This window comes from Leptodactylus fuscus, chromosome 4 (genome assembly GCF_031893055.1).
Source record: "Leptodactylus fuscus isolate aLepFus1 chromosome 4, aLepFus1.hap2, whole genome shotgun sequence".
Taxonomy (NCBI): domain Eukaryota; kingdom Metazoa; phylum Chordata; class Amphibia; order Anura; family Leptodactylidae; genus Leptodactylus; species Leptodactylus fuscus.
This window is the reverse complement of record NC_134268.1, coordinates 207,116,429-207,133,184: the sequence shown is the minus strand read 5'-3', so window position 1 is coordinate 207,133,184 and position 16,756 is coordinate 207,116,429. Positions and strand designations below refer to the sequence as shown.

Below are 16,756 nucleotides of genomic sequence, written 5' to 3'. Positions count from 1 at the left end.
GTAGTGACCCACTATGTGGGGCGCTACACTGACAGTACAGAGTTTACATAGCATATCAGGCACCAAAACCATACCTCCCAACTTTTGAAGAATAGAAAGAGGGACAAAATGTGTGGCACGGGCAGCGCACTGTGGCAAATTTGGCCCCACCCACTTTTATGTTGACTCCGCCCATTCTCAGTCATTTTTATGCACTCCCACACAGTATAATCCTCCTACAGTCACCCGTAAATTATGTCCCCCCTCCATCTCCCCCCCAATTTCATATACACCCTTGATCTGCCCCTAGTTTCATGTCCCCTCTCCATCTCTGTCCCCAGTTTTATGTCCCCCAGTGTCATGCCGTTCTTCCCCCTTTCATCTGCCCACAGTTTCATGTCCCCCCCCGTCTCTGCCCCAGTGTCATGCCGTTCTTCCCCCCTTCATCTGCCCCAGTGTCGTGCCGTTCCCCCCTCCTTCATCTGCCCCAGTGTAATGCTGTTCTCCCCCTTCTTCATCTGCCCCAGTATCATGCCGTTCTCCCCTCCTTCATCTTCCCCAGTGTCATGCCGTTCTCCCCTCCTTCATCTGCCCAGTGTCGTGCCGTTCCCCCCTCCTTAATCTGCCCCAGTGTAATGCTGTTCTCCCCCTTCTTCATCTGCCCCAGTGTCATGCCGTTCTCCCCACCTTCATCTGCCCCAGTGTCATGCCATTCTCCCCTCCTTTATCTGCCCAGTGTCGTTCCGTTCCCCCCTCCTTAATCTGCCCCAGTGTAATGCTGTTCTCCTCCTTCTTCATCTGCCCCAGTGTCATGCCGTTCTCCCCCCTCTTCATCTGCCCCAGTGTCGTGGCGTTCCCCCCTCCTTAATCTGCCCCAGTGTAATGCTGTTCTCCTCCTTCTTCATCTGCCCCAGTGTCATGCCGTTCTCCCCTCTTTCATCTGCCCCAGTGTCATGCCATTCTCCCCCGCTTCATCTGCCCCAGTGTCATGCCGTTCTCCCCTTCCTTCATCTGCCCCAGTGTCATGCCGTTCTTCCCCCTTCATCTGCCCCAGTGTTTTGCCGTTCTCCCACCCTTCATTTGCCCCAGTGTCATGCCGTTCTCCCCTTCCTTCATCTGCCCCAGTGTCATGCCGTTCTCCCCCCTTCATCTGCTCCAGTGTGATATCTCCCCCCCCCTTCACCCAGTTTCATGGGCCCCCTACATTTTGTTCCACCTTGATGTTTAACACAAAAACCCCCACTTACACTCACCTTCCATCGCTCCCCCACCACTCTCTCCGCTCTCTCACTCATACACATAGTTGTAGGCGCGATGTGACGTCATCACATCGCGGCTACAAATGCCAGAGCGTAGCGTTAAAGCGGGAGCTGAGCTGTGACGGCTCTTGCTTTAAACGCCTATGTATGAGTTGAAATCGGGACATACCTCCCGCCGACCTGGACCGCAGGAGAGGACACCGAAATCGTGAGTGTCCCGCGGAAATCGGGACGGTTGGGAGGTATGCCAAAACTAACAGCATTGATTGGTCAGGAATGGTGGGGGCTAGAATAAAAATTCCAACAGTTCCAGAATCAGTAAAACAGGACCTATTAGATTATGTTAAGAGATGGACTTTATTGAGGTGGTGAAAGGTTCTCTTTATGTCTAAAATCATTTAAAATGTAAGTCTGGTCTTAAGAAGATGTCTAGGCTACAGTATGGTCACATGTTGCTTTGCGGGTGACATAACGACTTGTAATTTTTTGTCTTCGTGGTGCAACCACCTATACACTATGAGCTGTATTGCACATAACATTAGCAAAAGTACATAACACAAACATTGGGTAGCGGTTGAGCATAACTTTGACGACTACATCACTACACAGGAGTCGCCATCGGTTTTGGCCAGAGACCCTATATAAGGCCGCACTCACCTAAGGGTGCTAAACTGAAGGGTTTGATCTTCACTAGAGATGAGCGAACAGTAAAATGTCCGAGGTTCGATATTCGTTTCGAGTAGCCCCTCAATATTCAACTACTCGAATCGAATATCGAACCCTATTATAGTCTATGCGGGGAAAATGCTCGTTTCAGGGGTAGGCAACGTTCGATCAAACTATACTTACCAAGTCCACGAGTGAGGGTCGGGCTGGATCCTCCGAGCAGTCTTCTCCCTGCAGCGTCCCCGCGGCATCTTCCGGCTCTGAATTCACTCTGCCAGGCACTACAAGCGGACATGCGCAGTCGGCTCTGCCCAGGCCCGATGCCTGGCAGAGTGAATGAAAAGCTGGAAGACGCCGCGGGGAAGCTGCACGGAGAAGACTTCTAAAGGTAGGAGAAGAACCAGCATTGATTGGCCGACTGTATAGCATTCGGCCAATCAATGCTGGTTCTGCATCAAACTTTTACATTCGAACAGCGAGTGGTACTCGATCGAGTACGAGTATTTCGAATACCGTAGTATTCGATCGAATACCTACTCGATTGAGTATTACTCACTCATTTCTAATCTTCACCTCCTTACAGACATTGGCCAGTTGTTCCACCAACAACTATCTCATGTACGCCTAACTCTTCTGCTCTTGATAAAGGTAGTCCTACATAAGGACCATTTCGCCGACTATCCTCTAGTCACATCTCGCGCGATGACATTCAGCTCTTTTTCGACAACTTTACTTCAGGGAGCGTCTGATACTTTTCCTTTTTCAAAAATGAGATGAAAGTGACATTTCCGAATCCGTCTCCGAGTCAGTAAATACGTCTCCGGTCGTGTCATCGTCGCAAACAATAAAGGGTTTTAAGGAAATTAAAATCATGGCCAGAATAATAAAAATACGTTGTACAAATTAAACTATTGTGCATTGATGAGACCAGATCTGTCAACAAAGGACGGAAAAAAATGGAGCAAGGCCGGCGGAATAAATAAAAAAAATATATTTGGCAAAAGCAAAGTCTGATGTTGCCAGGAGTTATATTTAATCTAAGTTTTGGTACGGCTGGAGACGACAGCGAGAAGAAAATGTGATCTTCTTCGGGAGGTATTGTTTAGGATTGGCAACATTAGGGAACAGCAAAAAGTAAGGAAGAGCGGAAACTTTTTGTTTTATTGTTAGTAGCTTTCTTCCAAGCCACTTTTAGTTTGCAAACACACAGGTTGGTGGCTAGAGATGAGCGAGTACTGTTCGGATCAGCCGATCCAAACAGCACGCACGCATTGAAATGAATGGACGTAGCCGGCACACGGGGGGTTAAGCGGCTGGCGTCAAAGCAGAAGTACCAGGTGCTTCCATTCATTTCAATGTGTGCGTGCTGTTCGGATCGGCTGATCCGAACAGTACTCGCTCATCTCTATTGGTGGCTGTCTGGTATGGTGGGTTTCGAAGGGTTGTCCCAAGATTTAGGCTCATATTCTATTCATTGGACCGATCACTGGGGGTCTCACTCTCACCATCATCAGAATGGAAATCCCAATAACAAGCACGGTTGGGCTTGCATGGTCTTGTTCTGTGACACTGCCGTAGATAGTCGAGCGCTGAATTTGGATTGTCTGTAGAAGTCCATTAGAGATGAATGGATCGGGAGAGTGCGGACATTACCTCCGGTCCAATCCAACACGGGAAGACTGGAGCCCTGTTTTTGTTACTAGTGGGAGTCCCACTATCATATCCTGTTAGTAGTGGTTAAGTTATGTGACCAATTGGGTGATAGATTTCCATTGGGTTGCCTATCCCACCCACACCATGCCAAAGAACTCACCATGGGACTCCAAGCCCAATGGGCCATAACATCTAACAAGGATTGACTGGTGCTGACATCAGCATTGGAATAAAGGTGTCTCTTAAAGAAAACCCTTCTCTGTATGCCTTGTGTGGGCAAAAGTATGTCATAGCTTCATGAGCCAGAGTGAGGAACCACTTGAGGAGACCTCGTCCATTCTGGTGGCCATTTGTAATTCCTGATTCCGATTCCATATTGGCTAGGCTTTCCAAGAGCCTAACCCATGGTCACCAACTATTTTTAGAGAAAGGATTGACTTACGACGTCTCAGACTATTGGTTGTTGAATCTTCAAAGTGCCTGACCTTTGGTGATCACCAAGGGTTCTGTCTTGAGATGTCTCGGATTATAATCAATCTTCAAAAAAATGGCCAAACCAAAATGTTGAAATGTTTACAAAAAGTTATACTACTAGATTAGCATGGGTCCTACCACTGATCACAAGAACAAGGGTTCTTAGTTACCAGTGTGAATTTTTGGAAAAAATTTTGGTGTAATTTGGCACATTGAAGCCATGACCCATTCCCCTATGTCACTGCTACCCTTTTACTTTAAGTCATGGAAATTAGAAAAATATGATCCAAAATGAGTAGGGACAAATTGATGTAAATTTGCATCAGATTTTGATGCATTTTACATCAGGGGTGAGTTGCAACCCCAATACTAAATCTGCCCCATGGCATTAAAAACTAAGAGTAGAAACAAACACCAAATTTTCAGATGTTCTGGATTACCAAATATCTGGATTGAAGAAAGTTCAGTATACTTAGAGTTTTTAGCAAAATAGGTCACAAGGTCACTCTTTTTGACATTACCTGCCTTCCCTGCATACAGTATACCAGGGGCAGACATGCCATTGGGGCCCAGGAGGTCAGGGGCCCTATCTCCTTAAATCCAACTGTCTACGGTCTATTAGCTTGCAAGTAGGGTTGAGCCGATCTTGAGATTTCAGGATCGTTTTTAAAATTTTTGATATTTTTGATATATTTGAATTTTTGAATTTTTTTCCAGCGATCGTGAAATTTGCTCGATCCCCGATCGGAATCCGATCTTTTCCGATCCCGATTGCTCAACCCTACTTACAAGTACATGCCTATGTTAATAAACTTCATGGCTAGCTATTGGATTGATAGAGAGGGAAGTGCCCTATGCTGAGATATTGGAAAACAAGGGGCACATACTGGTTCTTGCACAGGGGTTGTCTTTGTCCGCCCCTGTGGTATATACCTACTGTATGATAGACTAGTGGATATGGCAGGGATAAGGCATTGTTAAACCATGCAGCAGAGGCGAGCGCGCGCACAGCATTTCATGTCATGGGAGTTCACCGGGTTGTTGGAGGTCATTTGATTGATTTCACAGCTATGGCCGTATTCCAGAACGAGGTGACTAGAAATGGAGTGTAAGGATAATGTACGTGATGGAGATATTTACCCATAGTGACCCGTGTGCAGAGACTTGTGTCTGTACTTGAAGGGAAAGGCTGATATAATGATAGGATAATGTAATATAATGATATGACACAGAGTAAGGGGAGGGGGAGGGGGGTCCTATATCTGATAGTGTGGAATATATTCACTGCAGGTCATACTGGCGGGCAGTAAATACATAATATCTATCTATCTATCTATCTATCTATCTATCTATCTATCTATCTATCATCTATCTATCTATCTATCTATCATCTATCTATCTATCTATCTATCTATCATCTATCTATCTATCTATCTATCTATCTATCTATCTATCTATCATCTATCTATCTATCTATCTATCTATCTATCTCGTATCTATCTATCTCCTATCTATCTATCTATCTATCTATCTATCTATCTATCTATCTATCTATCTATTATCTATCTATCTATCTATCTATCTATCTATCTATCTCTCTCTCTCCTATCTATCTATCTATCTATCTATCTATCTATCTCCTATCTATCTATCTATCTATCTATCTATCTATCTATCTATAGATAAAAAGAAATATATGAGATAGATAGAACAGATAGATAATGCGTAGATATTAGATAGATAGATTGATAGATATACAGGTAGATACAGCAGATAGAATAGATATGACAGATAGATAAGATAGATGGTAGGTAGATAGATAGATAGATGATAGATAGATAGATAGATAGATAGATGATAGATAGGAGATAGATAGATAGATAGATAGATAGATAGATAGATAGGAGATAGATAGATAGATAGATAGATAGATAGATAGATAGATAGGTGATAGATAGGAGATAGATAGATAGATAGATAGATAGATAGGTGATAGATAGATAGATAGATAGATAGATAGATAGGAGATAGATAGATAGATAGATAGATAGATAGATAGGAGATAGATAGATAGGTGATAGATAGATAGATAGATAGATAGATAGATGATAGATAGATAGATAGATAGATAGATAGATAGGTGATAGATAGGAGATAGATAGATAGATAGATAGATAGATAGATAGGAGATAGATAGATAGATAGATAGATAGATAGATAGATGATAGATAGGAGATAGATAGATAGATAGATAGATAGATAGATAGATAGATAGGAGATAGATAGATAGATAGATAGATAGATAGATAGATAGATAGGAGATAGATAGATAGGAGATAGATAGATAGATAGATAGATAGATAGATAGATAGGAGATAGATAGATAGGAGATAGATAGATAGATAGATAGATAGATAGATAGATAGATAGATAGATAGGAGATAGATAGATAGAATAGATACAGCAGATAGATCTTCCTTCCTTTTGCGTTTCTATTATTATTTCCATGTATCCATTACATATTTCTGTATATAATAAATTCCTATCTATCCATTAAACTCACTTTATCTAAATACATCATGTTCTACTATAATATGATATTTTATTAGGCAATATTCCACCTCCCCTCCCCGGCATTGGTAATGTTAGCAGATGACAGCAGCATTTTATGGTGTTTCCAGCTCCAATCCCTGCCTATGTCTGTGTGCACTACAAGTCCGGGTCCATTCCTTGCGATGCAGATTATCGGCCGCTCCGTCCTGCCAGCATCTTTTGCTATTTTCAAGCTGTGTACCCTTGAGATGCAGAAAAGCAATCTGACAAAGACTAACAGCCCTGTGTGATGTGAGCAACTGCGTAAGGACAGGATAGCGAGCATGCTCAGTGAGGCGAGACTCCGTCCCCCAACCAGATCCCTAAAGAGATTGATTGAACTTTGCACTTGCAAATGTCACTGAATACATTTTGCCCATGATTCTATTTGTACGAGGCTTCCATCCTCCAGGAGCGATGTAGTCTCCCTCTCGCTGTGCTTAGCAGTCACCTGGCACAGGCAGCGCGCTGATGCCTTGTGTTCAGCATCTTCTCAACCATGATGACAAGGAGACATGTTTGCACTTCTTCTTCTTCTTCTCCTCTTAAATGACCTTTGGGTTCCTCCATCGATGGACACTTGCAATTGGAATGAGCAGAAAACACAACCTCTCGTCCTTTACTTCTGCTGAAGTTGCCCTGCGTGGTCCGTCTTGGAGCCGGCGAGAAAAGATGGATAGGGAAGGCAATGCTGTTCTTCAAGATAATCCGTGCACTTGTTTGGGAAGGATCTGCACAGGGTGCCTCCACCGGGCACAATAATAACCCGTCTGGCTAATGAAGGCCTCCTGGATTAGACTCTTAAAAAGAACCAAAGGAGGACGACTGAAGAATTCTGATGTTTGTGTAAGCTCCGGCTATTTGTCTACCTGATGCCCGGCTTCTATATATAGCTCTGTAGTATATTAGATAACCACCAGGATCATCTGGGCTTGGGGGGGGGGGGGACCTTCTAGGTGGCTCTTCGGGAAGGTTTAAGGAAATCGGGTGACACTAGGGACCATCGAAGGTAGATACAGGTGGATGACAATATAGGCATTGAAATAGTTAATGATCTATAGGTAGACGGGTGACTTTAGATGTCGGATCTTCTAAAGAGTATAAGCCCGCTGTATATTGTATCTTGTAGCACTGACCATAATACTTGCATGACCAGATTGTCAGCTCACGTGTCCAGGATGTGTGTACTCATATACGTGTTCACGGTTGTACCTATATTCGGCTTTCGTACACCACTGTGGTAGATATTGGTAGACAAATGAGGTGCCAATTTTAGTGTATGAAATCAGCATATGTCAATCTATATCAAGCTTCGTATTTAAAGGGGATGTTTATTATAGTCGTCCATTTTTTTAGGCTCTATAAGTGACACTATGTTACCTATAACCCTTGTCTATAGAAGTCAATAGATGACCAGTATTCTCAATGATACGAAATCCTTGCAGAGAAACCTGATCATTGCCTATTGGGAACCCCACCACCCCATGACCGACAGACCCTCAAGAAAAAAATGTTCCCTTTTAGTATAGTAAATATTCATACGGAGAGGCAGAGGATCTGTTACGATGTTGTAGCGCTCGTCTTATGGAATGGATATGATTTTTAGATGTGACCAGATTGTAAGCTCACGTGTCCAGGATGTGTGGACTACTATACCTGTTCACAGTTGTACCTATAGTTCTGCTTTCGGAGGTATCGGCAGTTCACTTCGCATATACCCCTGTTGGTTTCAGTGTTTGGAATTTGGCATTTTCTAATGCCCTATAAGGCCATGGTGGCTCAATATGACAAGTCCTGTGCCCATGATGAAGACTTTATAACCAAGAGCTGGACTATAGAAGTCAATAGATGACCATTGAGGTCTAGGGACACCCAATGATACTTAATCCTTATAGGGAAACTGATACTTTTACATTGGGACCCCCAAGAGATGTCCATACGAAATGTCCCCATCAGTATAGTAAATATCCATATTGAGGATCTGTTATGACATTATAGCTTCCTTGTTATATTAGGGATTGGATTTGTACTTGCATGACCAGATTGTAAGCTCACGCGTCCAGGATGTGTGGATTGCTATACCTGTTCACAGTTGTACCTATATTTCTGCTTTTGTCCAGCACCGTGGTGGACATTGGTGGACAACTTGACTCTGGTCGATTTGGCATATGTCAAGCTTTGGAACAAGTATATCATATTTAAAGGGAGTGTCTACTATAGGTATACAATGTTAATCACATATAAGGGCATGTTAAGTAAATATTAAAGGTCCTATGCCTTTAGCCCTTGGCATCGGACCTTGGCTATAGAAGTCAGTCAATGACCATTGGGTCACCCAAGGATACATTGTCCTTGCAGGGAGATCTGATGTTTGCCCATTGGGACCACTATGACCTACAGCCAATAAAGAGATGTCCAAAGCCTTAAGTATAGTAACTCTTCATATGGAGGGTCTTGTGTTGGTGCTGTGACTGGCATTGGTGACCCGGGCAGCCAACACGGCACAGTAGTCTTAGGTTTGCCCCTTTAAGTATTTGCCTGGGTCTCCTAGTCTGTTTTGATCTGCAATCAGATGGGAGATGCACAAATGAGCCGGTAGACAGGGAGAATAGAGATTGCTCTTCAGCGAGATTACACGCCTCGTGATTAATAGTCACAACAGCTCGTGTAATGAGAGAAGCCAATGAGCTCTGCCGTCAATGTGGATTCTGTATTATTAGACTCACAATGGTGGTTTTATGTGCACGACTCGGTGTCATCATCACCGCACATCCATTCTAATATTCTCCTCTTCCTCTCCCCAGGGTTCGGCGGACTCCTATACCAGCCGTCCATCTGATTCTGATGTCTCTTTGGAAGAAGACAGGGAGGCCGTGCGGAGAGAGGCAGAGCGTCAGGCCCAGGCACAGCTGGAGAAAGCCAAGGTACAGCATCTGACATATTGTTATCAGCATGTCTGCTGGTGCATTACAGAACTGGCCGAGAACATAATAGCCTGCTTACGTGATGGCAGAATATAGCCCAGGAAGTGAATGGGTATCTATGGAACGTGTGACAATGGCAATGGTTATTCTGAAACGTACCACGAAGTGTTATAAGAACTTGTGAGGCCTCCACCCACCTGTAGCCACCATGTTTCTATGATGATTCTCATTGAGTCGGTGCTTGTATGAGTGGAGACAACAGGTCCGGATTGTCTTTAAAGGGGTTGACCAAAGTATTTTTTTTCCCTAAGGATAGGCCATAAATTTCTAATTCTGGAGGCCCCCCCTTGGGATCAGCTGTGAGCCCCCCAGCTGATCTGTTTGGGGTTGCTCCCTATCCCCATACTACACAGTGCACAGAGCTGAAAGCAGATAGCTCGGTACACTATACAGGGGGTGCTACTTCTGTAGCTTTGCTCCCGTCAAATATTTATAGTCTATAAATAAAATCCTGGACAATCCCTTTAAGGTGCACCTACATGTTAGAACGAAATTAGCTGAGCCCTCTGAGGACCTCCTATGTACATGGGAGCCATTTGATTCTCACCCAACTTTATCCAGATGTACTGATCACGTTACATCTCAGGTTCTCAGGAAAGTTGAGCTGCTTCCAGATGTATTTCCCTCTGTACATTGTGACCACATGCACACTCATACATATGTATGGGGAATAGGGGGATGGGCACCTGGGTGACTGCTATTGGATGGCCACCTTTAGTATATATTATGTAGCCACTGCTTCCTCAAAGGGTACAAAACCCTACAGAAATATAAGTAGCCATGCTCCTTAGATACTTGTTGGATGAGTGTTTGGTCAGCAAGCAGCTATTTCCCCATCTACCCGATATACAAGCATGCTCGGGGAGAGGGAAATAAGCTGCTGGCAAACCCTTCTGGTGAGAACCTACCTCCTGTCAGAACAAAGGAATGGGCCTGTTACAATTACCAAACTTTCTTCTTTCTTTCTCCAACATTTGTGGAGAGTCAAGAGAACTCCATTGGATAGTCAGTCAATCCCACCAACAGGGGGAGATCAGAAGACTTCCTTCTAATGTGGATGGGCATCTCAAGGGTTAAATGTTTTTCTCTGTGCATGTCCCACCTGGGGGGGCTATTGTAGGCATGTGGATGTAATGCCCACCTACAGACTGGAGCTCCATTGGAAGGATCTGCTGTAGAGTCGTAGATCCTGTAGGACTGTAGAGTCGTAGATCCTGTAGGACTGTAGAATCATAGATCCTGTAGGACTGTAGAGTTGTATATCCTATAGGACTGTAGAATCATAGATCCTGTAGGACTGTAGAATCATAGATCCTGTAGGACTGTAGAGTTGTATATCCTATAGGACTGTAGAATCATAGATCCTGTAGGACTGTAGAGTCGTAGATTCTGTAGGACTGTAGAGTTGTATATCCTATAGGACTGTAGAGTCGTAGATCCTGCAGGACTGTAGAATCATAGATCCTGTAGGACTGTAGAGTTGTATATCCTATAGGACTGTAGAATCATAGATCCTGTAGGACTGTAGAGTTGTAGATCCTGCAGGACTGTAGAGTTGTATATCCTATAGGACTGTAGAATCATAGATCCTGTAGGACTATAGAGTCGTAGATTCTGTAGGACTGCAGAATTGTATATCCTGTAGGACTGTAGAGTCGTAGATCCTGTAGGAAGACGCTTATAAGACTGGCCTTGGATAGAACCTTAAGTGATATTAGATGTTGGGACTTCCTCAGACCCCAGAGTATAATAGGTGGAGGCCCAAGGCAAATGTAAAAAATAACAAAATATTCACTCCCCTTCCCTTAGCTCTTTTGGGCCTCCTCATGGCATCCGGTGCTCTCTTTTGGTCTACGTGATGTCAAGCGCCCAGGGTCACCATTGCTCTCCTAATGACATCATGCACCCGGGGTCATCGTTGCAGCCTGTGATTAGGCCTTAGTGGTCACATGGGCTTCAACAATGACCCAGGGCGAATGCTCTCACGAGGAGGCCCAAAAGAGGTAAGGGAAGGTGAGTATGAATGTTTTGTTTTGGTTTTTTTTTCCACCTCTACCCCAGAGTATAAAATTTACAGCAATGCATATTATGGTGGCCTTTTTAATTCATCCCAGACGAATCCCCAAATTGTTCAGGGAATATTCGAGTCGATCCCAGCTCAGTACGCCCATCTCTAGTTGCCGGCCCAGTCTTGTTGACAAGTTAATGGATGTTCCTCCTGTCGATCCCCATGAGACGTTTCAGAAATGTGGCAGACTATCGGTGCAGTATACGGCCTACAGCAGTTGCCGCCATACGTGTATTAGACGTTGGGCCGATCCCTGGAGGCAACGCAAACAGAGTGGATCTGGAAATAAGAAGTCATGGCAGTGGCGCGAGTATATTTCTTTCTATACCAGTAAATCTAGCACAGGGTTGCTATGGGAATGGAGCTTGGAGATGGCGGCCGCAGTACACGGACAGACTTTATACAATATTTATTACCTCTGGCATCGCTGTCACAGAAGAAGCTCAAGAAATCACATCAAAGCCAAGGCCTTTCTTATTCCTCATGTCTGCGTCTGAAATGTTTTCACTTTAGGTAGCAGAGACGTTCTGGAAAACTAACACAGATGCCGATTCGGAGACAACTGGTGCGCGGAGGGCCTGCAGTCATGTGGTGGCATCTACCGCCATCTATACCCCATACAGCACCTGGATAGCATTGGTGGACATTACAACTATCAATGCAACCCTGTGATCTAAGAGTCGGTATACAGTTTTCTATACGTGGTGTATCAGTTTTCGGGTTTTCGGGATCTCTGCTCGCTGTCACTCTATAGGTTCACTTCCAGTCAATAAAAGCCTGTCCTGGTCATGCATTATTACAAGGCGCAGATCTGATGGCATCCATTATTATCGGGCTTTTACATCCATTTAGCAGACTGGCGTACTGAACAGTAGGGTTTATAACCCCCAGTGCACACCCTTGTATAAATACGCCGCCAGGTCGTGCACTTGTGTTGGAATCTACATGAACTTATACCTGCCATAGACTGCAGTGATCGTTGGCAAAAAATTATAGTAAGGCCCCATGTACACGAACTAGTGTGCTTACGAGTGTGCACTCGGATGACGCTCAGGGTGACATCCGAGTGTCATCCAAGTGCATTCTGTTCTGCATTCACATCTATGGGGGCCTTCGATCCATTCCGTTCCGAAAGCAAGTCCTATCTGCATACCTCCCAACTTTTGAAGAACTGAAAGAGGGACAAAATGTGTGGTGCGTGTAGCGCGCCACAGAAAACTTAGCCCCGCCCACTTTTGTGTTGACTCCGCCCACTCATTAATTTTTCATGTGCCCGCACACAGTATAATCCTCCTACAGTCACCCGTAAATTATATGTCCCCCTTCTATCTCTCCCCCAGTTTCATATACACCCTTCATCTGCCCCCAGTTTCATGTCCCCCTTCCATCTCTGCCCCCAGATTCATGTCCCCACATCTCTGCCCCCAGTGTCATGCCGTCCTCTCCATCTCTGCCCCCAGTGTCATGCCGTCCCCTCCTTCATCTGCCCCCAGTGTCATGCCGTCCTCTCCATCTCTGCCCCCAGTGTCATGCCGTCCTCTCCATCTCTGCCCCCAGTGTCATGCCGTCCTCTCCATCTCTGCCCCCAGTGTCATGCCGTCCCCTCCTTCATCTGCCCCCAGTGTCATGTCGTCCTCTCCATCATCTGCCCCCAGTTTCACGTTCCACCTCCACATTAAACTTACCTTCTCCTCCGCTCCCTCGCCGCTCTCTGCGTGCCTCTCTTGCTGACACATATGCGGCTGAAGCGAGGAGCTGACCTGTGTCAGCTCCTCGCTTCGCCGCTGCCGCCGGTCTCGCTGACACATATGCGGCTGACCTTGCTTCAGCCGCATATGTGTTCAACTCAGATCTGCGTCCTCTGGACGCAGATCTGAGTTGAAGTCGGGACATACCTCCCTCCAACCGGGACCACGGGACATGTCACCCAAATCGTGACTGTCCCGCAGAAATCGGGACAGTTGGGAGGTATGTATCCGGGTCATGGCAATGGAATGAAATGGATTGGAAGCTGCCATAGATGTGAATGCAGAACGGAATGCACTTGGATGACACTTGGATGTCACTCGGATGACACTTGGATGTCACTCCGAGGGCATTCCCCTGCAAACTCAGCCCCACATTGGAAGCACACTCGATCGTATGCATGGGACCTAAATCTACCGCTACTCCCACCCCATTTTCACTTTCCAATGTCAGGCTACTTTCACATTTGCGGATATAACTTGTTTTAAAACAATGTGCACCTGATGGACCACATTATAGTCAATGGGGTCCGCTGGACTCTGTATTTAGCCACCTGTCCCTTGTTCTGGTCCTCTGATGGACCAGGGCAATGGACAGATGACGATAGGGTGAGCCTAGCATCAGACACAAGGAGAATGGTTATGCATACATTTACAGGAAGATTTACAGAGGTACAGAACATAGCAGAGTTCTAGGAATAGATGGTCCAGAATTATTGTTCATTTGTAGCTAAGTTACTAAGACAAATAACTAGAGAGCTGTGAAGCTCTACTGAAATACTCTGTGCTGCTGGTACTCCCTGCACTTTCCGATTTCAGTCTGCCTGGCGCCTCTACATCCCCACATGCAGCATTTCCTTATAAATGTAATCACATAAGTCACTGCCTCAGTACACAAATATCCTCAAATACTCTGTGCTGCTGCTTCTTACTCCTAACTCCATGACATAGTGGTCACAAAGAGCCCCCCCCATCCTGAAATACTCTGTGATACTGATTTCTCTACTTTACCCTCTCCGTACATCACCACACTTACAGTCCTGCCCTCATTAACATAATCAAACATTACATTCTCTCAGCACACTCCTGGCTTAAAATACTCTGTGCTGCTGAAAACTCTTGCTTTCTTCTTTTAGTCTTTGACCTCGTTTTATCTACCGAATCATTTAGCCCTGCCCTCTCCAACATATCCTATTATAACTAGAGCAGTGCCTTTCAGGATGCTATGAAAGCTGGGTGGCCACTTCTTTTGGGAGCTGAATTTTTTTAAAGGGAGTTTGTCACCAAAACCCAACATATGAACCCAGCCATGCAGATAGATAGGTTAGGGTCAGCTGAATCAAACAATGTTTTCCCTATGTAAATCGGTGTCTCCGTTGCTGAGATATCGCTGTTTATATCAATATGCAAATGACTCTTTGCAGCAGTGGCAGCGCCCTACGGCAATGTTGTAATGGTGATATCTCGGCAACGGAGGCAGCGATTCACAAGGGGAAAACACCAATTGATTCAGGTGACCCTATCGTATCTATCTGTGAGGCTGGTTGATATGTTGGGTTATGATGACAGACTCCCTTTAAGGTGGAAATTATCCTTAAAGTAATGAAATTCATTGTTATGTCGGTGTCTTATATGACTTAGAGCGATCACCCAGCCTTGTATTACGCCGTAGGCTGATATACACAACGGTATGATATATTGCCAGGTCTGATGTAACGCGTTACGTGGTTAAGATGTGTTTTTTTGTGTTAAACACTGAAGCGCTCCTTGTTGCTATGGGAATTTGGCACGCCGGGGATATTTTACTTGCACGGATACATTGCAGGCCAGATCTGCGACTAGTGGTTTGTTCTATTTGTGGAAGCAATATCACAATTTCTAGAGAGCCGTTCACTAATTACTCGGTAATTTCGGATGAAGGTGGTGATTGTTACAGAACATTTCCTGTCTTCGCCGGGCAGCTGCGAGAGCTTGGCACGAAGATGGCTCACTCCGTCTATGTGAATGGCAGCTTACACGGGGCTCTTTCCTGAAGATCTGCGGCGCCGTTCATGGACTGCAGATGTATTACGCTCCGTGTTATTAGTCAGGGGAGCAAAAGTTATTTTTACAAACCGCTTATTTCTACCAGGATTACTGTATTTTACTGTCAGATGGGAACGGAGGGTAATTTCTTGTACATTGTACTATTAATATCCCCAGAAGCCTGATATAAATCAGACTGTGGGGCCACACGGTGGCTCAGTGGTTATCTGGAACCCTGGTGTTCAAATCCCGCCATGGGCAAAAAACCATCTGCAAGGAGTTTGTATGTTCTCCCCGTGTTTGCATGGATTTCCATCCCGTATTCCAAAAAAAAGACATACTGATAGGGAAAAATGTACATTGTGAGCCCTATGTGGGGCTCACAATCTACATAAAAAAATAAATAAATAAAAAAAATAAATAAATAAAAAATCAGACTGTACGGGCATAGGAAGGAGTTAAAGGAAATTCTCTGGTTATGGGGGATTTCTAAGCGCATGGGTGCTCATGATGGAGGGGCTAAAATAAGCCTGTCCCCGTTATATTGACTCTCTGGGAATTTGCTGCTACCACTTGTTTGGGGTTTCCAGCCCCAAATAGAAGGGTCAGACTGATGATCTGTCCGCAGGATGTCATGTACCTTGTCCAACACCCAGACCCCACACAGATCAGCTATTGCGGCTGCCTCCTATGGATAGGTCATCAGTATGAAAATTTGCATTGGGGAAGGACTATCCCTTTAAAGGGAGTCTGTCACCAGAACCCAGCAGATAGCTAGGTTAGGGTCTCCGAAATCCCACTACGTTTCGCCATTGCACATCGCTGCCTCTGTTGCCAAGATGCAAATGAGCTCTTTGGAGCATTGAGGGTATGGCCATTGCATAATTGATAAAAACTGTGATATATGAGTGGGCCTCAGGAGTCCGAGGATCCAAACCACTTACAACCTGGACTGGCAATGGAAGGATTAGGTGCGCCACCTGAATGCATCGAGGGAGTAGTCGAATGTGGCTTCCTTTTTAATTATACATGTTCCCCGGACACCACTTGGTTTTCTGATTATTAATAGAGGCGATGGCCGTGCCCACAAGAGCTTACAATCTATGAGGACTTAGGGAAGTCATAGCTATCTGCTACACTTAATAGGATAGTACAAATAACGTTATGCGAGTCCGTCACCAGGCAATGTCGGTGAGTGCTCAGATTTGAGTGCATGAAGTGTGGGGGTGATGTTGGTTTATGTTGGGTCCGGATTTTGGAATACCATAGATGGGGAAAGTTAGGGAGAGAAGTGTTAGAGCATAAACAAAA

The 16,756-nt window shown here is 44.9% G+C and overlaps 1 protein-coding gene across 7 annotated transcripts in view; it reads left to right on the top strand.

Moving 5' to 3' along the window:
- CACNB2 (calcium voltage-gated channel auxiliary subunit beta 2) overlaps nt 1–16,756 on the top strand; it is a 207,039-nt gene that overhangs the window by 133,231 nt on the left and 57,052 nt on the right. For 5 of the 7 annotated variants that reach the window (XM_075271719.1, XM_075271724.1, XM_075271722.1 and 2 more), the window contains one exon: nt 9,428–9,547. In XM_075271719.1, coding sequence (XP_075127820.1) covers nt 9,428–9,547 — 120 coding nt within the window. Of the gene's footprint in view, nt 1–6,931; nt 7,470–9,427; nt 9,548–16,756 lie in introns of those variants that run through there. The other 2 variants (XM_075271721.1, XM_075271725.1) reach the window with 1 other exon arrangement.